At 34.0% G+C, this 24,233-nt stretch overlaps 1 protein-coding gene across 1 annotated transcript in view; it reads right to left on the bottom strand.

Annotated features, from left to right (window-relative positions):
• LOC114331529 (putative glucosylceramidase 3) overlaps window positions 1-23,768 on the bottom strand; it is a 164,308-nt gene extending 140,540 nt beyond the window's left edge. Inside the window, exon 1 of the mRNA XM_028281122.2 lies at window positions 23,538-23,768. Within this exon, the coding sequence (XP_028136923.1) occupies window positions 23,538-23,592 (55 nt within the window). The 5' untranslated portion in view covers window positions 23,593-23,768. The remainder of the gene's footprint in view (window positions 1-23,537) is intronic.
• Between the last annotated feature and the right edge of the window lie 465 nt (window positions 23,769-24,233).

Here is a 24,233-nt window from a genome sequence, read left to right on the forward strand (position 1 = left end):
ATCAAAATTAGTTTAATATTTAAATAAAACATACATAAACTGTATAAATATGTAATAAAGATAATTGATTTCGTTGAAATCATATAATAGAAATATAACTTCTTACCTGCGTACAAAGTACACACACTCTTTTTTAAAAGTTTCCAAAATATTAGTTGCAATAGATCTTCTAAATTCGAGTTGATCCAGTTTACCGTCTTGAGTTTTGTGAATCTGCCACGCATTTTGAATAGCCATATCAACGCAATGAGCAAAAAGGGGAAAATACCATTTCTTTCCTCTTATGGACACTCGATATAAACTGATGTTCTGGTCACTGCGATCAACGCCGCCCATGAAGTTGTTGTATATTCTAACAATATTTGGTTGAGGAACTTGAATACGTTTTTTTTTCTGCTTGTGAAAATCTCTTTACAGAGAAGCAAGGCATGACTGGTACAAAATTGGAAGCAATAGAAACGATATTATTATCATGCCAGCGGCAAACCACTATTCCTGTATTTTTATCAAGACGATACTCGTATTTACCACGTTCAGTTTTTTTCATAATAGATGAACAGGGTAAAGGGCATTTCATGGTGCGATTTTCCCTTACAGTGCCTGTACCAAATATGCCTCTTTGTTTTAGCTCATGCAGTAAATGAATAGAAGTAAAATAATTATCAAAAATAAGATGGAATCGCCTTTGAGGCCATACTTCATTCAATCTGTCTGCATAGGATAGAACTACTGATGCACCCAATCCAAGGACTTTATATTGTTCAGGTATTGTAGTGGAATTACCTTGGTAAGGAGAAAACCAAACTATGTATCCCAGACGAAGGGCTCCTACCCACATTTTGTACCCCCAACGGATTGGTTTTCCCCTGATGAATTGTTTTGTGGGATGGCGACCAAAATACGGAACCATTGCCTCATCTATGCTGTGATGTTGTTCTAAAGGGGAAAATTGTATAAATTTTTTGTTTATTACGTCGAACAGGGGTCGCATCTTGGCAAATCTATCAAATTTATCTAATGACAAGTTATTGCAAACATGCAAAACTTTCATTATGTGGGAAAATCTATCCCTAGATATAGCAGCTACCACCATTGCGTTGTGCGAATCGTCACGATTTTCCCAGTACATGTACCTTTTCGGCACAACCACATAACCACTCAATACAAGAACGCCTATAAAACATCGAATCTCATTTTGAGTAATGTCGTTCAAAAGATTTCTTTGTCCTGCGTAGATTGTTAGTGTATTCGGTAACCAAATTGATGACTTCATCATCAAAAAACAAATTGAAAATTTCCATCGGCGACTGAGTCATTTTCGGTCCAAATTGAGTTTTCCAGTAAGTACAATCAGGGTGTTGATACAAGTCTCCTTGAATCCAGTGTGCAGATATTCTCTTCTCTAATTGATGGGGCAGCTTTTCCTTGGAAAGAAACAAAGCCAATGGTATATTGTCATCATCCGAATCTTCTTCTGGTAGGTTGGAATTCACAGAATCTTGTGGTAATTCAGTCGCGTTGTCAAAAACAAGTTCTACATCGTTTCTCAACTGACTACCCGGTAAATTATTTATTGTAGTTAGTTCTTCATCGCCGGAGTCGCAATCGGTGACATCATCATTGGCATTTTCTGGGGGAAATATGATCAAACCATCTGGAGGGACTGGGATTTCATCAGAATCAAGCTCTTCTAATAGCTCATGCAATTTGAGAGGCCTCCTAAAACAATACGCACGTTGGTAGTACTAATTACTACCGTCCTTTTAAAAGAACAAAATGAAATCCCAAGCGGCGAGCCTTTGAAACAACGTGACAACTATTCGAGCCAAGAATATACGTACATAAGTCCCTATTATACAATAATCCACATGCCAATGCCGTGAAATAACAGTTTTTTGATTCTAGACTTACCTCCAATTATAAGCATCCATTTTGTAGTCCAAAACCTGGCAATTTACACAGATAACCTCACAATTACAGCATGTGCGCGCACTAAAATCGTTAAAACTTGTCGAATGCTGGCTCTTGAAAACACTCCATCTAGAGCCATCTATCAGTTGGTAGCTGTACTAACCTAAATTACGCATAATTTACACTGCCTTTTAAAAGGACGGTAGTAATATCTGGGTTAAGCACAATTTGTTTGACGTTTCTGCTTTGTTTACTTTTGTGGCTGTCAGTCAGTTGAATTTTTTGCGGTTTTTGTCGAGTTTTTGCGTTTTGAAGTTTCTTTTATTACACAAACAGTTGTTTTCACAACTAATTTTAGATTAGGCTTTGAAATAATAAGGTAAATAATTATATTTTGGCAATTAATATTTAAAACGTACAAAGCTAACGTCATTCACATAGTAAAGAAATGATTGTGTTTAGATTTCCGTCAAAGTGAATAAAATAACAAAAATAAAATATGTTATTGAATTTTTTTATAAATTGTTTATTTATTTATTAATCAATAATAATAAAAGAATTTATTAAGCTACTTAAAATGTAGCTGTAATTCTGCACAAAAATTTTGAAGCAAAACTTACATTTGACATTCTATATATTTGATAACGTCAAACTTTATAATAAAACCCGTAATCGGAACAGTAGCCACTTTATGTCAGCTGTTGTTGCGTGAAATAAATTTCCGACTTATTTCGTATGCTTTAAATTATGACGCACGGGTAAAGACTCGCGGACTCAACTGTACACTTCAAAAAGTAGACTAGACAAATCTAAGTACGGGCAGGAACTGCAAATTACCCTTTCTGCGCGATGTCATATCTTTATTTTAACGGATGTTAAATCAGGTGATGTTCACGCAAATGGCAGTATCAGAGAAGATACTGCCTTATGTCATGATATAATACAAACTTTGAATACAAATGTGAAGGAAAATAGCAGTATCTACTTTACTAATTAGATACACTCACATTAAAAATTATGTTCCAGATCTCTGTGTAGGCAAACAGCAGTAATTAGTTATTACGTTGTATATGCCTGTTACCATCACATTGAGATATACTTTGTTAGTTACTGCTTTTTGCCATTGCTAGTTCTGGTATAAATTGACTATAAATGTGCACCAAACCCTTTGTAAAAGTAAGAGCAGTTACTACTTTGGTAGGATACATTAATATCTCATTTTTGACAAAAATGTCACTTACTGCCTTTTACCTTAACACGGCAGTATATTAGTCTAGGCGCCAAATAGAGGTCACCGGGGTCTTTTCAATTCTGATGGGCAAACCCAAGTATGTCTTATATATTGTTGGCTGCGGATTACGAAATTCGAGAGTGGATTTCGATCCTAGTGGTCAAAAAATTGTTTTAAACAATTTTTCACCTTCAAAAATGAAAAATGATGATAATTGATACATATATAAATTATTATACTTTGTGTCGAGAAGTTTGCGCGCGAGCCTTTTCGCTGTGAGCCGATCATGCGCCTCAGAGCGCGTTATTAATATATCTATATCTTTGCCAAAAGTGAACCTACGATCATTTTCCCAAGATCAAAATGTTCCGATTGAGTTATTCTATCATTACTGTTAATTAAAGTATAAATGTGTATTCTTAAATTTGCTTAAAATCCTTATAAATAAATTACTGTAAAAATGATTTAAGAAAATTATAACTTCAAACGGGCATAACTTTAATACAAATGAAGATAAAGTAATTTAACAAAATTTGTTTAAAATTCTATGAACTAATCTTTAAAATAAAACAATGTTAAGCTCATTTGCATGCGTAGAAAAAAGCTTTGAAAAATACTTATTTTACAGTTGAGTCCGTGAATCTTTACCCGTGCGTCATCATTTAAAGCATACGAAATAAGCCGATGATAAGTCGGAAATTGAAATTTACTAAACGCAACAGCAAGTGACAGTAAGTGACTTGCTGTTGCGTTTAGTAAATTTCAATTTCCGACTTATAATCGACTTATTTCGTAGGTATGCTTTAAATGATGACGCACTCGTAAAGATTCCCGGACTCAACTGTACAATTTTCAATTTGCATTATGTACTAATTTTATAATATCTTGAGTTCTAATTATTGAATTTAAATTTATTGAACGATATTTTCTTCGTTTTTTATTGAGGAACATATTTTACTTGTTTACTTTAGTAGCTAGAGTCCTATAAAACATTTATAAACAATTAAATTGTTTATAACAATTTTTTGACCTCTCGGATCAATATCCACCCTCCACATTTGTAATCAGCAGCCAAAAATACATGAGAAATACTAGTATTCTTTTTCTCTATCGATTCTATAGAATTTTGACCTACGAATCAGTGTTTCACTAGAACGATCCTTGCATAGAAATCACATCTTATGTATACAACAAAATTTTTTGACTATATAAAACAGTCAACTGTAAATGAACCCTATCAAAAAATTACAGAACAAACAATATTACAAAGTAGCGTCTTTCATTAAAGAAAACCTTAAAATGTTCTTATTTTTCGTCGTCAATAATATTCCATCCACTCTTGATGGAGGGTGTCTCCCAATTACTTCCTTCTTTCTCTATTTTGCGCCAATCTAATCCACCGTTTACCTGCTATTGCTCATGTGTCACTCATCCATCTTTTGGAGGTCTTCATATACTTCTTGTCCACCCTATTGGTTTCCATTCTAGGATTCTTCATGTCTACCTATTATAACGTGTGATCCGAAATTATTGTCACCATAGGTGGCTCTGAACGACAAATATAGCGATACAGTGCATGTCTATTATTAATTCAGATATACTTTCCAGTTTACGCCATCTTTGACAGATACTTCTCAGTGTACGTACGTCAACTTAAAAAACACTATAATTGAACATAAAAAGTAGCAGAAGAAGCAAAATTTTAACTTTACACGAACTAAAAGGTCTAGAGATTGGGTATTTTTTCAATGTGTTTTCAATCTTTATTCTTTGTTTGGAAAAGTGATCATAACAGCACTGAATATAGCCGCAGTTAGCCGTGACGTCACACTCCGGCGGTCCTTCAGATTAAAACAAGACATACGTAATTTTTTGCACGGATAGCTTTGATCCCAATAATTTTGGATCGCTCGTTATTATCATATCTGGCTATGTGTATTCAGAATGTTCTCCTGTGTTAATTTGACATTATCCTAAACTATGATTGAATGCGTCTATTATATTTCTTCATTTTTCTCTGGAAATTAATATGACTCGATAATATACATCTTTGCCTTAGGTCTGCAACATTTTTCTGGTTTAGTTTTATAAATTCTATTTTTCTTTCTTCTTCTTCTTCTTCTTTTTGTATAGACATGACTCAGTCCGTTTTTTCAATGTGCCTCTAGTAAGTTGTCGTTCCATCGTTTTTGTGGTCTTCCCACTGATTGTTTTCCTATTGGGGAACCATCTATCGCTGTCCTGACTACTATATTTGTTGCCATTCGGCTTATGTGGTCATTCCAACATTAAAAAACATTCGAGAATGGACTCAGACACCAAATGCTGGACAATTAATCCATATTGCAGAAGACCGAGGAGCCTTCGCAATGGTGATCGCCAACGTCGGATAATTCTGATATGGCACGTGAAAAAGAAGAAGAAGGTCATTCTATTCTATTCTTCTCTTTCTGACCCAGTTATTAATATTATCCACCGTGCATCTCCGTCGTATATCTGTACTTCTAGCTCTGTCCCATAGAGTCTTACTATCGATTTTTCGAAGGGTTTTCATCTCCGCTGTTTCGGGCAATCTTTTTATTCTCTCTGTGTCGGGTCGTGTTTCGGCCGCGTCTTCATTATTGGTCTGATGACTGTTTTGTAAATTCTGCCTTTCATTTCTTTTCCGATATTTTTATTTCTCCATCTTGTGTCATTCAGGCAACCTGCGGCTCTGTTTGCTCTATTCACTTGATCTTCCACTTCTGTTTCGAGCCTTCCGTATATAGCTAGATATTGTGATGCCTAGGTAGTTAAACTCCATCACTTGTTCTATTATCTGACCTTTCAGCTCCCATTTACATCTCATTGGATCTGCTGTTATAACCATGCATTTTGTCTTTTTTGGGGAAATTAACATGTTAAATTTTCTGGCGGTTAGCATACGTTGTAAATCATCTTCACTTTGAGAGATTAATCCGTGCAGCATACGTTGTCAATCATCTTCACTTTGACAGATTAATCGTCTGCATAGCATATTATTTTAAGTTGTTTTTCTCCCATTTGATATCTTTTTAAAATTCTTACTTTTTTTGTTATTTCGTCCATGATCAGGTTGAACAATAAAGGACTCAAGTAATCCCCCTGTCTTATCCCATTGCTGGCTTCAATTGGGTCAGTTAGTTCATTTTCCATTTTAATTTTATTGTGTTGTTCTGGTAAATGTTTTTGATCGTTTTAATTATTCCTAGAGGTACCTCTCTCGAGTATAATAAATGGATAACGTCCTTCAATGTGACCCTGTCAAATGCTTTCTTAGGGTACACGAAACATAAATATGCTGTCTTGTTGTATTCCAACGATTTCTCTTGAACTTGCCTCATTACCAATATAGTGTCAGTACCTTCCCGACCTAAAACTTTGTGGTTTTTCTGCTAATGGTATAATTTCATTCAATTTGTTTTTTATAACTTTGGTTGTTAATTTTAATGTTGTGTTTAATAAGTTAATTCCTCTGTAATTCTCCGGGTCCGTTTTGTCTCCTTTCTTGAAGAGAGGTATTAGGATGCTTGATCTTCATTCTTGTGGTATTCTGTTTTGTTCTATTATTTTTTGTATTCTTCTTCTTCTACGGCACTACAGCCCAAATTGAGCCTTGGCCTCCTTTATTTTTTGCCTCCACCCTTGCCTGTCTGTGGCTGCTCTTCTCCATACACGGACTCCTAAAAGGGCTTGTGCGTCGCTGTTTACTGTGTCTTCCCAGCGCTTTCGTGGCTTCCCAACCGGTCTCTTTCCTTGCATTCTAGCATTCAGTGCTCGTTTTGGTAGCCTATCCTCTCCCATTCTTATCACATGTCCGGCCCATTGCAATCTTTGTAATCTAATGAAGTCTGACAGGGACGTTTCCTTATAAAGTTGATAAAGCTCGTTGTTGTATCGACTTCTGAAGATTCCGTTTTCCCTCACAGGTCCTAGTATTCTCCTAAGTACTTTCCTTTCGAATGTGTCGAGTTTGTTTTTGGATGTTTCTTTCAGCACCCAGACTTCACTGCCATAGCATGTTATTGGTCGAATTAAGGTTTTATAGATTCTCATCTTTGTATTTCGGTGGACACTTTTTGACCGAAATATATGGGAGAGGGCAAAATAAGCTCTGTTTGCCTGCGTTATTCTCTTCCTTATTTCTCCATCTTCTGATCCGTCGGCATATATTTCTACTCCCAGGTATGTAAACTTTTCAACCGTTTCAATGTCATCTTCATGTATAATGTTTTCTGGGACTATATTTCTTCTCGTCTGAGTCATTATTTTTGTTTTTTCTGTGTTAATTTCCAGACCTAGCATTTTTGTTTGTGTTTTTAACTCTGCATATGTTTCCTGTGCTCCTGTTGATGTTCTACTCATAATATTAATATCATCAGCATAAGCGGCCAGTTGAACCGTTCGGTTGATCAGTAGATTTCCTCGTCCAGTTTGCATTTGCCTAACCGCATACTCCAGTGCCAGGTTAAACAATGTTGGGGCCAGCCCATCTCCCTGTTTTAGTCCCTGCGAAATGTTAAAAAAGTCTGTCCGGTGGTTTTGTATTCGTACACATGCCTGAGTTTCATCCATTGTGGCTTTAATGAGTCTTATTAACTTGTGTGGTATTGCCAATTCAGCCAATATATAGTATAGTTTGTTCCTTTTGACTGAGTCGTATGCCTGTTTGAAGTCTACAAACACGTTGTGAACATCAATATCGTGTTCCCATGCTTTGCTCAAGATCTGTTTTACTGTGAATATTTGATCCAGTGTCGATCTTCCCCGTCGGAAGCCCGTCTGATACTCTCCAATAATATTTTCTGCTAGTGGTTGGAGCCGCTGGTTTATAATATACGTGAGGACTTTATATGCTGTACATAGTAGAGAGATTCCACGGTAGTTTTTGCACTGGAGTTTGTCTCCTTTTTTATAGATCGGGCATACTATACTTTTCTTCCAGTCGTCGGGTATTTTCTCTTCTTGCCATACGTCTCTGATGAGCGCGTGGATGTGACTTGCTAGGTGGTCGCCACCTACCTTATATAGTTCTGCTGGTATTTCATCAACTCCCGGAGCTTTATTGTTTTTCTGGGCCTTAATGGCTTCGAAAACTTCCTCTATGGTTGGAGCTTCTACTCCATTCTCTTCTACGTAGATCATACCCATTTCATCTTCCATGTCTACTTGAGTTCCAAGTAGTGTCTGAAAATAATGCTTCCAGGTTTCTGTGACTTTCTGTTGGTCACTGATTATTTGCCCACTTTCATCTTTACATAGACTTGTTTGAGGTTTATACCCACTTTTTATCTTTTTTAGGTATTCGTAAGCCCCTCTAATTTCGTTATTTTTGAAATGTTCTTCCATTTTTTCTATTTGTCCATTTTCATAGGCTCTCTTTTTATTTCTACATGTCTTGTCTGCTTTCCGTCTTGCGACTTCAAATAATGTTCGTCTTTCCCGTGTTCTTCTTGTTATGTACATTTTGTGTGCTTCATTTCTTTCCTCGATTGCTTGTCTGCACTCGTCATCAAACCATGCTGCTCTTCTCTCCTTTTTCTTGTTTCCCAGGGTGGACGCTGCTGCTGTCAGTACTGCTGTTTTGATATTAGTCCATTTGCCCTCTATGGAGTGCAGTTCTAGCGTCCTTAACTCATTTGCGACTTCTTGTTCGAACTTCTCTTTACATTCCTGAATCTTCAGTTTTTCCAGGTCCAGTTTGTTTGTTCTTTGTTGTCTTTCGTTTCTTTTGCTGTTAACTCTGCATCTAAATTTGGTTTGTACTAAAAGATGGTCTGATCCACAGCATGCTCCTCGTCGTGTTCTCACATCGGAGATACTACTGGCTGCCCTTTTGTCTATCAGCACATGGTCAATTTGATTGGTTGTGGTTCCATCTGGTGAAATCCATGTCATTTTGTGTATGCCTTTATGTGGGAAGCATGTGGAACTTATAACCATGTTTTTACTGGTGGCAAAATTTATCAAAAACTCCCCATTCTCGCTTGTTTCATTGTGCAGAGAGTGTTTTCCTATTGTGCCATAGAACTGCGGTTCCTTGCCTATTTTAGCATTCATATCACCCATTATAATCTTGATGTCATTTTTTGGCGCATTATCATATACTATCTCCAGCTGTTGGTAAAAGCTTTCCTTTGTATGTTGCTCTTGATCTTCTGTTGGACAGTGAATGTTTATCATTGTTAGGTTGAAGAAGTGGGTGCGAATTCTCAACTTACATATCCTTTCACTGACTGCCTGGAAGTCGATGATTTTTGACTTAAAATCATTATCCACCACAAATGCGACTCCACATTCTTTGCTTCCTTGTTCCTTCCCACTATATAGAATTGTGTGCGTTTTAGTGTCCCTGACACCTTTCCCCAGCCATCTCGTCTCTTGAAGAGCAGTAATCATGATCTTATATCTTTTTAGTTCTTGCAGAAGTACGGTTTGAGCTCCTGGTCTATTTAGCGTCCTCACATTCCAGTTTCCAAATGCATAGTCCATGTTTCGTAGCTTGAGTCGTTTCCGAAAGTTCCGTCCTGTATTCCGAGGCAAATGTTCAGGTTTCGTAACAGTGTGTTTTTTCCGGGAGTGGGTTGTCAGCCCACTGCCCAACCTTCCTCCTTTATCCGGGCTTAGGACCGGCAGTGGTGACTCCTGAGCTACTCGATTCACCCATTTGTCACCACAGGCGGAGTTATTTTTTGTATTAGTTTTAATATTTGTTTAGTTAGATCTTGTCCGTACTTTAGGAGTTCGTTCGATATTCCTCTCCTGTCCTGTTCGATAGTTCTGTCCTCTTTTGGAGATAAAATGTGGAGGGTTGATTGGCAAGGTTAGCCAAATACTGCTCAAAGAAGCAATGTGAAATTCTATTTTTGATACGCGGTATTATTAACATACGCGGCAGAAACACGATCTGACACAGAGAGGATAAAAAGATTGCTCGAAACAGCGGAAATGAGAACCCTTCGAAAAATAGATGGTAAGACACTATGGGACAGAGCTAGAAGTACAGATATACGATGCAGATGCAAGGTGGAGAACATTAATAACTGGATAAGAAACAGAAGAGTAGAATGGAATGACCACAAAAGCCGAATGACGACAAATAGAGTAGTAAGGACAGCTGGAGACGATTCTCCAATAGGAAGACGATCAGTGGGAGGACCACGAAAAACATGGAACGACGACTTACTTGAAAATCAGACAGAGTTATGTCGGTACAAAAAGAAGAAGAAGAAGAAGAAATTTTATTTTCTACGTATCCGTTGTAATAATAATTTTCACGATTCAAATCGGGCGAACGAGGATACTACTCAATTTACCAATCCATCGTCCGGGAAATATCTGATCTAAATAAGGCCGAACATTTACACAAAATGAGCTGGGGTTTCGTCTTGCTGAAAGCATATACCATTAAAATTCATAATTATTGCTTGTTAAATTGCTATGTATATAAATCGGCGCCTTTAACTAAGTATCCAAGTTTTCCTATTTTCAACTCCAATACCTTATTTTGACGGTTTACAGATTGACACAGTGTAAATATTGCTTCGTTGAAAAAACCTATCTTCATCATTACCTCACTAAACTGTGATCTACGGCCGTAGTCATCTCCATTTAGTTGTTGCAACAGTTGGATTTTATAGGGTCTAAATGAATTCTTATGTAATGCACACTAGATCTAGACCATGTATTTGTGCAGCTCTGCGTGAGGATGTAATTGGATCTTCAACTGAACTCTGCATTAAGTCTAAAATTTTATTATAATTATTTATAACCAATTTTTGGTCCATCTTTTCGAATGCCATCTTCTGTTCGTCCAATTTCCTCAAAGCGCTTTAGTACCGTCGTCTTATGGATACGAGAATGGTTTGGGAAAGTATCATTGAACAAGTTGGTTGAACTTCACTGTAAGATCTTTCTATATCACCTTAGCCTTTAAAACAGTAATTCGGTTTTTTCAGTAAAAAAAACATCTTTATTGTGGAGCTCCCAACAACATAAAAAAAACTTGTCAGCTTTGGTTATTACTACAATTTATTTTACAAATCTTTTCAATAATCATCAAGCTATCGTTTGTTTTATGAGTTAATGTCAAAATCACAGCATTCTATATTTAATTTCATAATATTCAAAACTATTTGACACTATTTTTATTTGTTTAAGACATGCATGACTACATAAAACTCCAAGTGTTACATATGGCCAAATTCGTATTGAAGTTAGGGTTTTAATTATAATAAAATATACAAAGTGCTATGTTTAAAAAACCAAAGTTATTAGTGATCTCAAAAAATGGTAAATATGGCAATATTGCAAATATAAAATTTGGAATCTCCATATTACAGAATAGGCGTATTCCGGTTTTTGTACAATCTGGACCATCTATTTAAGAGATTCCAGATTTTTGGTCAACTCTATATATGTATAGGTATAATTGTAAAAAGTGTTTATTTGTAAAAACGGTGTCAATATTTTATTTATAAGTAACAGGAAGTACAAATAACAATATTGCCACACAAATTATTTTCTATTTTCAAGATAATATTGCACAATCAACTAAAGTTAACAAGTACATGGTTTTTGAAAACTATTATACAAAAAACCGAGTAACATTGACCCCAATGATTTCCTTATATTTGTAATCGTCTATAACAACAATCAACATATGCATATTATTATTAATGTCTGTATTATCTTGTGTAATTTCTTCAAGAACAAATAATGTTTAAATGTTTTTTGACAGTCACGCATAATTAAAAGTATTTAATATGAAATCTGGCAATATTGTCAAGATAAACTTTTACATTTAAAATATGATTTTAAATGTAAGAAATATATTATTTACATCAACCAATAAATTTAAGAATAAAAATACACTAAGCGGCAAAATTAACGGAATACCTTAAAATGGGACATGTTAGATGTATCGAGTTTCCTAAACCTGCTGTCAGATTTGAGTGATTTTTAAGTATGTTATAGAGTTATTACTAAAGAAAATCAATGGAATAGTATTGTTGCTAGAGAGGTAAATGTCATTTTGTACCGGGGGTAACAATGATACTCTGTTTTTCCTTAAAGTTCGGACCACCCTGTGGAATATTCTAGCATAATATAAAATATTGAAAGTAAAACTCAATTGAGCCTTAGGCTTTATTAACATTTCCTTTTTGAAGATATTCTTCTTTAGGCGCGATTCGATTGAGGGTAAAATTGTACATAAATCTGCGCGCCTGCGCACACCGACAGTATGTAGTTCGCTGCTAATCTTTCAAGATAGGTATGTATGTATCTGTAACCGTGCAAATAAGTCATTAAAAGAATATATTAGTGTTTTTAGTAAATGTATTATTTATTATAATTCTTGTGTTTTTGAATTTGTGTTTCTCTGAAGTAAAATAATAAAATATTATGTAGGCATAACATTTTTACACTATCTGTCGCCGTGTTGTGTAATTATATCCGAAACTTACATGTCAATTACAAGGGCCTCGCTGGAGAGTTGGTAGGGCGTCAGCTCCGAGATTGGAAGGACGCGGGTTCGAATCTTGGGTGATTCATATTTTTTTTATTTTTGGTTGTTTTAATAAAAAATTTTTGGAAGTGGTAGATAATAAAGTTAGTTTAATTTTTAAATAAAATACAAATAACCTGTTAAGTATATTTACTTCGTTTAAATTACCTATATAATAGAAGAATATCTTCTTACGTGCGTACAAAGTACACACACATTCTTTTTTAAATCATTTACTTATGTTGGATAATAAGTTAGGTACGTTAACAACTAGCCATGTTTTTCATCAATAAATCCTCATTTTCTGCTTAGTTTAATAAACAAGCCTAAATTAGACTACGAGAATTTAACAGTTTAATAGATGGCAAATTGCTAAGAGTCAAAAGTGTCGTTTGTTGTGAAAATAAATAGTAAATTTATTATTTAAAGTTTCAATTAAGTCCGGATTTTCTTTTGTGTTTGGTGATGAGTGTGTTCAAGCAGTGGTCTTACATAGCGGAGGTGGTCTTACATAGTGGTCTTACATTCTGTCGGCTCCGTATATTGATAACAATTATTTGCTAATTCATGATAATACAAGACCTCACGTTTAGGAACTGTAACCGAATATTTACAACAGGTAAATTTTTGGACTTTGAATTGACTATCACATAGTCCAGATCTTAACACGATCGAATATTTGTGGGACATAATTGGCAGAAGACTACGACAGCGTTTGCCACCTCCTAGAACCTTACAAGAGGTAGAAACAGTAGCTCTCGAGATTTGGAATGATATTGATTAAGAAAAAATAGCATACCCCATTTGTAATATGAAATTACATAATATGTATCTCTTCTATTATTGAACAAAAGCAAATGAATCAAAAAATAAAATGTTAAAAAACCTTAAGGATACAATAGGCTACAATTGAGTTTCAATTTCAATATTTTATATAATATGCTAGAATATTTCACAGGACTTTACCAACTTTAAGGAAAAAACACAGTATCGTGGTTACACCCGGTATAAAATGACATTTACCTGTTTAGCAACAATATTATTACATCGATTTTCTTAAATAGAAAAGCTATAACATATTAAAAAATAACCCAAATCGGACAACATGTTTAGGAAATTCGAGACATCTAACGTGTCCCATTTTTAAGGTGTTCCGTTAATTTTGCCGCTTAGTGTACTACAATTTACATGATAAACCGCTAAGTAAAAACTCATTTAACTTCATATTTACCCCCCTCTGTGGATCGGCCTGCGAAGAAAATTCTGACTAAAGAAAAACCAAAAATAAAGCAAAGGTGGATGACTGATAAAATCCTTCTTCTCATGGGCAATCGGAGAATAATGAAAGGAAAAAACGAACAAAGGTATAAACAAATAAAATATATCATACATAAAATACATAAAATAAATCAAAAAAGAAATCAGAATAGCAAAGGATTTTTATAAAAGAAAATGTGAAGAAATAGAGCAATTGCAGGCAAAACATGATATTTTTTATGTACATAAAAAGTGAAAGAACTTGCAGGTACACAAAAACGTAGGCAGCCAAATATCCTGTAGGTATAATGTCAACGGAAACATAATAATATAACTAGAACTAGAAGAACAATTGAAGACATGGAAAAACTATGTTGAAGAACTCTTTTCAGATGATAGACAACAATCTGAACTAAGTAACATACAAGGAGACGAAGGTCCAGAAATAACCAAAGGGGAAGTAATGTACGTACTAGAAATAATGAAAAACGGTCCAGATGAAATACCAACGGAAATCCTTAAATGATAGAAGAAGACTGGATCAACATTTTAGTTGAACTTTTCAATAGCATTTATACATCAGGAAAAATACCACAAGAATGGCTTTTATCCACCTTTGTTATTATACCAAAAAAGATGAATGCCAAACAATGTAGTGATTACCGTACAGTCAGTTTGATGAGACACGTACTGAAAATATTCCTGAAAATTATACACACTAGAGTACACAGAAAACTGGAAATGGACATCAATGATACCCAGTTTGGATTCCGAAATGGACTCGGAACAAGAGAGGCGTTGTTTGCACTGAACGTTAGGGATGGGAAAAACCTACCGGTTTAAACCTAAAACCGGTTTTTTTACTCCGCAATAACTGGTTTTACCGGTTTTTTTGTCCCGGTTATAACCGGTTTTTTCTTTTTAAAGTAAAAACCGGTTATTAGGTTTTTACGGTGATTAGGATTAGGTTAGGTATTATTTTGGATCCCAATCATAATTATTATTCTCAAGTAATTACTCCAAATAAAACAATAATTCAAATTTTATTTTATTTTATAAAATACAGAAGCAAACTGAAAGTGCAATCTCACATCAGCCAGAAACAATTATTAAGTTTTATTATAATATTTCCTTGAAAAGGTATTTGTAATCATAATATTTACATAAGAAGTGATCTGGTTGAATTAGACGCAAACATCATCTATTTTTCACACTTAACTCTTGACATTGAAAGTGGGTGAATGACTTTTTCTGATTATCAAAAATAATGCTCTGACTATGAATATCGAATTACTGATTACGAATACGAATCTCCAAGAATTTCGCTACGTTTTCAAAACGATACACTCATACAGGAAGTATTAAATGAGTTAAAATGTACCTATTCTACAAATATACAAACGTGTTAAAAGTAATACATGTTCTTTCGATAGTACTAATTTTGATCATATTGATATCGAGTCGAATGGAGTATCGCAAACTAAACTGTATTGTAAATGTAACTTTGTAACCTATTGGATTAAAAAAACCGTAACCAGTTTTTCCAAAAACCGGTTTTTTTGGACGGTTATAACCGCCAGGTTAAACCGTAAGCAAAAAACCGGTTTAACCGAAAACCGGTGTTTTGTCAAAAACCGCCATCCCTACTGAACGTTATGTCTCAAAGATGTCTTGACATAAATCAAGATGTATTCATGTGTTTCATAGATTATAACAAGGCCTTTGATAAAGTGCAGCATGATCATCTAATCAGACTCCTGGCAGAAAAGAATTTAGATAAACGAGACATCAGACTAATAGCAAATATGTACTACAATCAGGAAGCAGTAGTGAGAGTAGAAAATAATACCACTGAAGAAATTGAAATAAAGCGAGGTGTGAGACAAGGGTGTATACTGTCACCAACCCTGTTTAATCTCTATTCCGAAGACGTAATGAATAGAACACTCTCTGAGCAATCCATAGGTATTAAAATAAATGGTGTTAGAATAAACAATCTGAAATTTTCCGACGACACCGTTCTGATCGCAGAAACACTTGAAGAGCTACAGACATTGGTGAATAAGATAGCAGACTGCAGCGAAGAATGTGGACTATCTTTGAACATAAAAAATATAAATTTATGGGAATATCGAAAACAACACGAAATGTCCAAAATTTATATTTACACAATGAAATTATCGATCTAGTTGGCAAATACAAATATTTAGGAACTTTAATAAATGAAGACAACGATAGCTCAGCAGAAATCAAAATAAGAATAGAAAAAGCCAGATCCATATTCACTAAAATGAAGAGAGTGTTCTGTGGAAGAGGTTTGAGCCTTGAAATGAAACTTCACCTGATGAGATGTTACGTACTTTTTGTGCTGTTCTACGGAATGAGTCATGGACGCTGAAAAAAATTCATGTGAATTCTGTCGCATGTAGGAATGCATGGTGCATGGTAATGAAAAAGTAGATGCTGCTGGCAAATCTTCAATTAATAACAAATAGTTAACAGCAATTCCATAAAAGAAGGATTTACATCATTTGATGAACTCGAGATAAAAAATGTCAATAAGAATCAATCTCAATAAAAATTACGAGACATAAAAATAATTGTTACAACATGGAAGAAAATTGTAGCAAAAGGAAAGTCCAAACTATAATAAATTTATTGAGATTATATTAGGACATTCACGCTTAACACATGAATACATCAGATTAATGGTATTCATGTGTTATTAATGGAATTAATTAATGGAAGTGTTAATCCGATGTGTACTAAATGTTTTAACAGTTGTACAGAATAATAACTTACTCGAATGCCCGGCACATTCAAACAAGAATAAAGAACCGCTAAATGCCATAAAAAGGATTGGCCCATACAATATTTCAGCTACAAAAGAGCTGATATGAATATTACGTGGCGCAAAAATGTACACTGCGGTAATTTTTGAGGTTGCGGATCTCCTAAATCTGTTGTCCGATTTAAGTGATTTTTTGAATATGTTATAGCCTTGTTCTTTGTCAATATCTCTGTAATAATATTTTTGCTAAACAGGTAAATTTTCATTGTATACCAGGTGTACGAATCAAACTGTATTTTTTTCTCAAAGTTCGCAACACCCTGTGGAATATCCTAGCATTTATAAAATACTAAAATTAAAACTCAACTATAGCCTCAGGTTTTCTCAACATTTTGTTTTTTGATTCATTCGCTTATGTTGGATAATACAAAAGTTAGGTGCTTTCACAATTAGTCATGTTCTTTTTCAGTACAGGGTGTTTCTAAACAAGTGCGACAAACTTTAAGAGGTAATTCTGCATTAAAAAATAATGACAGTTTGCTTTATAATCGTATGTCCGCAAATGCTTCGTTTGCGAGATACGGGATGTTGAATTTTTTCCTACAAACTGACGATTTATTTATTGCTTTAAAACCGGTTGAGATATGAAAATTGAATTTGGTGGGTTTTAAGACGTAGTTATTGCACATTTTTTGACATACAATTAAGAATTTCATATTCACTATTGGCGTGCATACGGGTAATATGATCGGTCACATAATTCGCAATAACTATCTCTTAAAATCTACCAAATTTCATTTGCATATCTCAACTGGTTTTAGGGTAATAAAATAAATCGTCAGTTTGTAAAAAAAATTTAACATCCCGTATCTTGTAAAAGAAGCATTTGCGGACATAAGTTTATAAAGCAAACTGTCATTATTTTTCATGCAAAATTGCCCCTTAAAGTTTGTCGCACTTATTTACAAACAATCTATACTGATGAAGAACATGACTAGTTGTTAATGTACATAACTTTTGTATTATCCAACATAAGAGAATGAATCAAAAAACAGAATGTTCAGAAAACCTGAGGATATAGTCGGGATTTCATTTCAGTATTTTATAAAGCCTAGAATATTCCACACGGTGTTGCGAACTTTGAGAAAAGAACACAGTTTGATTCGTACACCCGGTATACAATGAAAATTTACCTGTTTAGCAAAAATATTATTACAAGGATATTGACAAAGAATAAGGCTATAACATATTCAAAAAATCACTTAAATCGTACAACAGGTTAAGGAGATAGGTGACATCAAAAATGACCCATTTTTTAGGGTGCCCGTTTTCTATGACGCGCAGGTTATTTTCATTTTGATAGAAAATAAAACTATAGTTTTATTTTGTAAGATTTTTCCGTAGCATTTCCTAAATTTGAAGTTAAACGCGCCACAAAAGAGCCTCAAACTGCAAACTTTATCAAAGGTATTCTTTTGTCCTACTATTTTCCATCAAAAGGAAAATACATTTTTGCGCCTCGTAATATTCATATCCGCTCTTTGGTAGCTCGAATATTGTATGCGCCACTGCTTTTTACGTCTTAGCGGTTTTTTATTGTTGTATCAGGAGTTTTTCAAAGTTTTTCTTATAAATTAAATGTATGAACTTGTAATATTTCTCGATTACACGATAAGTGTTATAAATGCATTTCCCGGATTATCGCACTAATGAGCTAGTGGTAACGACACTAAACTTGTGATAGGGTAGTCCAAGTTCATATATCCCAGTCATCCCAATATTTATTTTTTCAATATATGATTCTTTGTTTTTATCGTAGATTTTTTCTATTCAGAATAGATTGAAAAACAATAATAAGATGGTTGGAAAATGAACTCAAATTACCCGATAAGTCAGTAGCGTCGTAACCACTACAACCTTATAGACCATTTCGGCGATAATGGTTATAGGTCTGGATCCCGCGTATGAAAAAAAAGTTGATTAATAGCAAGCTGAAAATTTGTTAATAGCTTAAGGGTGTCTAGTCGGACAAACTTTGATATATGGGAACATTGGAACAGGGGAAGTTTTAATTGTGGAACAGGTTAAAAATTTGGAACGGTCAGACCACGAAAACGGCACACGTATTTTGCCCAACAGAACAGACTTAAACTCTCCGAAGAGAGATTAAACTCTCATGCAAAAATCAGACTGCTATTTATCACCAAATGGGCGTTTTAATGAGTGGAACATGTAGAATATGTCAAATGACAGGAATTATGACAGGTGATAAATAGCAGTCTGACTTTTGCATGAGAGTTTAATCTCTGTTCGGAGAGTTCAACTCTGTTCTGTCGGACAAAATAAATGTGCCGTTTTCGTGGTCTGACCGTTCCAAATTTTTAACCTCTTTCACAAATAAAACTGCCCCTGTTCCAGTGTTACCATATATAAAAGTTTATCCGACTAGACACCCTTAAGCTATTATCAAATTTTCAGCGTGCTATTAATCAACTTTTTTTTCATACGCGGGATCCAGACCTAATAATTTGATTATGTTTTGAAGCTCGTTAACTTCTAAACGGTTTAACCGATTTTGATCACTAAACATGAGTTTGACAAGTATTTACAAGTAGTGTCTTAGTGCGATGCCACATTATGCGTTTTGACCGGATGCGTTTCCACCGCATCCAGTCAAACGCATAGTGTGACAGGTCGGTTCGGTTGCGTTGGAAACGGATGCGTTTTGAGACAGAGGTACGGACGGTACGCGCTTACAGACTGCACCAGACTAAACGCATAGTGTGACAGGTCGGTCCGGTTGCGTTGGAAACGGATGCGTTTTCACTGTATCCGGTCAAAACGCATAATGTGACATCGCACTTATGCACCTAAGATCGAATATGATATCTAAAGGTATTATATGATTTAGTGACCTAAAAAACCGTTTTTATATAAATTATAACTTGAAACTTCGCTCAGTTATTGGCGTAATTCGTTGGTGGAAATTTTGAGTAAGTGTTGGAAAAAAAAATTTCAAAGTTCAATTTTTCAGTTTTTTGAATATACTGAACCTTGAGTATGTCAGATCCTGACCACGTAGACACATTGCTATCAGAAGCCGCACAGATCGGACATAAATGTTCGACGCTAGACAACCATTATCTTAAGTTCAAATCATCATCATCATCATCATCATCATGCAACCTCTTTTGTCCACTGCTGGACATAGGTCTCTCCCATTCTTCGCCACTCTTCACGGCTCTGTGCTTCTTGTTGCCATTTCTTGGATATTCGGTTAATATTGTCCATCCAGTGTGTTGGTGGTTGTCCTCTGCTGCGTTTGTCTTCTCTTGGGGGCCAGTAGATTAGTTTTCTGATTCATCTTGAGTCTTTCAGTCGCGCTATGTGACCTGCCCAATTCCCAATTTTATATTTAAGCTCAAATACAGGACCATTAATTTAGAAAGTTGTGTATTAAAAGTAGCAAAAGACATAAACCAAAATAAAAAAAAATAAAGCCAGCGGACCAAATCAAACAACTAGAGATTGGTTGAAATTACTATCAAATGGTTATAGAAAGAACTCTTGTTATTATTTATGTGATAAACTGGGTTAACTGCTCCTGTTCTAACTAATTTTTAAACTTATCGGTAATTGTTTCTTCTTCTTCTCCTTCTTTTGGCATCTTGTCTCCTTTTGAGACCTTGCAGGTCTCTCTTGTACCGTTCTCCTCCATTGTCGTATATTCATGGTTTTCAGGTCGCCTTCTACACGATATCCAACTATCTCATTCTGAGCCTTCTTTTTTTAACCTTCCTTCCGGCTTCGGTTATAATATTTTCTTTCTTTTTCTGTAACTACTTGTCTCTGGACATATCCTAGCCATGCCAGTCTTTGACTTATCACAAATCTTACAATATCACAGCCTTCAGTCAATTCATTAACCTCGTAGAATTTTCCAGATTCTCTATGGGCCGTCTTTCTGTTGCACCGGGCTATATACTTTTCTCAGTACCTTTCTCTCTAATGTCTTGAGTTGGGCTTAATCTTTGTCGTCTACCCAGGTTTCACAACCATAAGTTACTATTGGTCTAATCAATCTTCTGTAGGTAGTCATTTTGGTTCTTTTGTTTAGTAATATTTCGATGTCATCAATCTTTTATTAGCGTTGTATGTACGATTTCCAATGGAAAAACGTGCTTTAACTTCGCTATTTACGAAATTTTTCTAATTGCTTTCTGCGCTCAGATAAATGTGTCCAAAGACATCCACACTTTTAATAGTAGGTATAGTAGTTGTCTACTGCGATATTGTTTTACTGCGTTACTATTTTACTGCGATATTAGGTTTGTGCTAGCAAACAGTCAAACTAATCAGAAACCGTCAGCAAACAGTTGGTCAGTGAGAGAACATAATACAGTCACCAGTGCTATCCCCTCTACTCGCGCTGGTCCACTATTCGCTGATGGTTTCAAACCGTTTGAAACTGATGCTAGAACAAACCTAATGCAAACAGTTGGTCAGTGAGAGAACATAATACAGTCACCAGTGCTATCCCCTCGACTCGCGCTGGTCCACTATTCGCTGATGGTTTCAAACCGTTTGAAACTGATGCTAGAACAAACCTATTATTTACTGTACAAACAAACACACGTGCTCATAGCTACTAATTATTATTATTGTACTTTAAAGTAAACAATTATTATTACGTGTATTTTGTCAACAAAATAAATTAAAAGTGCATCAATTAAAACAAATATTTTTAAATGTTTATTTTTCAATTTTTCCGTTCATAATTGAAGGGTACAGGAGAAAACAAAGGAATGTCAGAAATTTTAAATTTTTGTTTTAATAATTCATTAGACAGGTTATATTCTGAACTTTATTATATGTAAATAACACTAGTTAAAAATTGTTATGTCATGAGATAACAGGAATAATAAAATACCTATACAGGAGAAGAAGAGGGAATGTCACGGTGTTACTGGTTAAAAAGGCTTTTATATTGTAGTGAATTATAATCCAAGATATATATAGTGATATTGTTATTTTATTTTAAATGGGTAACTATTAGTATCAGTTTTTGTAAAAAATGTGAATAAATTGCATATATAAAAAATAATGATTTTATTTGAAAGATAATACATAAGATTGCCGCCCCCCTATAAAAGAACCCTCTAGAATAGAATAGAACAGAAAATTTGTGGTTTCTCGAAATTCGCATTTTTTAAATTTTTGTGCATATCTTGCGCATATTTCGAAATTTTTTACTGCATATATATGCGCATATTTCATCGAAATTGATCACATATAACTCCGCTCCCTAATTATCACTTTTACGAAAAAAAGTTATTCTTCATAAAATGCTCTCTCTGGTCTAAAATCTAAGATACAATCATCAAGTATCAATTTTTTTAAATTTTATACGAGGTATGTAAAAAATATGAATTTTTCTTAAGAGTTAAGTGCCTTTGTTATTCACAATAATTAATAAGAAGGATGTAATTGAACACTAAAACAAATTTTTTAATTCCAAACAACTTTTCCTAATAAAAATTTTTGATATTTTGAAACCTAAAGGTACTTTACTACTGAGTGAAATTCATATTTTTTGACATACCTCGTATAACATTAATTAAATTTGATATTTGATGATTGCATCTTAGATTATATACGATGCAGAGTATTTTATGAAGAATAACTTTTTTTCGTAAAACTGACAATAAAAAAGTTATCAATAGGTTACAAGTTACGCAGACATACTGTATAGCAGCCAAAAACATTTATTATTGTTGAAGCTTATTATTAAATGTATTTTAGGTAAGTTTTACAGAAAAAAAGTTTTCGGTTTTTTTATTACATTTTTGTTATCTTTCTTAATTTTTTTTAAAAAGAAATGGTTTGCTTCATTTCTAAAGTAAAATAGTTTAGTTCATTTTAAAGAATCCTAAGCTTTAAAAAAGCACTTATAAAACTGTAATAGATCTGTTCAAACTTGAGTAATACCGTCTTAAAATGGTGGTAATTTTATAAAATTACGAAGATTTCAAAAGTTACAATTTTTGAGACGTCATATCATCTGAATTAAATTTTTGATATTTTTTTTGAATGAAACATCATTTAGTAAGATACTTGAAAGGTAAGTTGTGCAAAATTGAGAGTTTTATAAGAAACATTGTATGAGTTACACATTATTAAATCATTTTTAAACAAAATTCATGTAATGCTCACTTTCCGCCCACACCGTACTTATGCCCATACGTTTTATTTCTTTCTATTATAACCATAAGATAGCTTAAATTATTCTTCTTTCATGTTAAATTTGTAAAATTTTATTTGATCGATAAATTAAAGAATTAGATTAAAATAACTCAACCGTGCACTTCGCCGTAGGTTAGTTCACTGCGAGTGCGTCAATGTTTGTGAGAAGGGTGACTTTAGCGTTATAAATAAAAAATTATAGAAGATACAGATTTAATTTTAGAAAATTCTTTATAATTTTTTTTTGTAAAATTTTCTGAATTTTCAATGGTCAAGTCAGTTTTTTTCTAAAATTTATATTTTCGGAGTTATTTAAAAAACATCTAATTTCATAGTTCTTTTGTTTAATAAAAAATGAAGCACCCACTTCTCGAGTAGAACTTTTTGATATGTTATTTATTAAACATTTCTTAATGAAATTACAAAAAGTTCTATATTTTTTGATTTTTTTAGAAGTGAAAATCTATATGCACTCCCCTAATATAAATATATAAATATCTTCTCTAAAAACTCTACTTACTGGTTACAAGTTTTATGAATTATGAATTATTACTAAAAACTATAATATAAATACTTACGCAGTAAAAGCGAAAAAAGTAAAATCAATCTCATGGCTGCGAACGATTGAGACATTGGACAGAATGTGTGGTTACTACTCAATACACTAACTGCGGTCTAAATTATTGCTAAATATTTATCTCTTATTTATAGAGACATTTAAAATTTATATTTTGTGATTTACGACAAGATAGACATATACATATTTAACACGACGATTATATTAAACGGGGTGGTCGCAAGTGCGAAATTAAAAATGAATAAAATGCTTTTAACTGTTTTTAACTTTAAGTAGTACGTAATAATTTACTTAGCTAATAATGCTGTTGTGAAAATGTATAATTATACATAATTTTTTGTAAGTATCGTTTGTTATGTAGGTATGTAATAAACGAAAAACCCAAGATATAATAAATAGGGCCAGCTAATTAATATATAGTTGATAGTGTAAAAATAATTACCGGTAATTTTTTGGATTGACCATTTAAAAAGGTTTATGGTATGTATTATAAGAGAGGTACGGAATTTCATTAAACACAAAAAAACAAAAATCATGATTGCCAGTAAGAACATGATTAAAGACAAAACAATCTACGTTAAAGGAAAAACTTTAGAGAAAATACTAAGCTACAATTATTTAGGATTTGAGCTAAATGAACAATGGAGCAGCAGCCTTGCAGTAAAACGAAATCAGTATGATGGGATGGAAGACTGGG

Source organism: Diabrotica virgifera, chromosome 1 (genome assembly GCF_917563875.1).
Source record: "Diabrotica virgifera virgifera chromosome 1, PGI_DIABVI_V3a".
Taxonomy (NCBI): Eukaryota; Metazoa; Arthropoda; class Insecta; order Coleoptera; family Chrysomelidae; genus Diabrotica; species Diabrotica virgifera.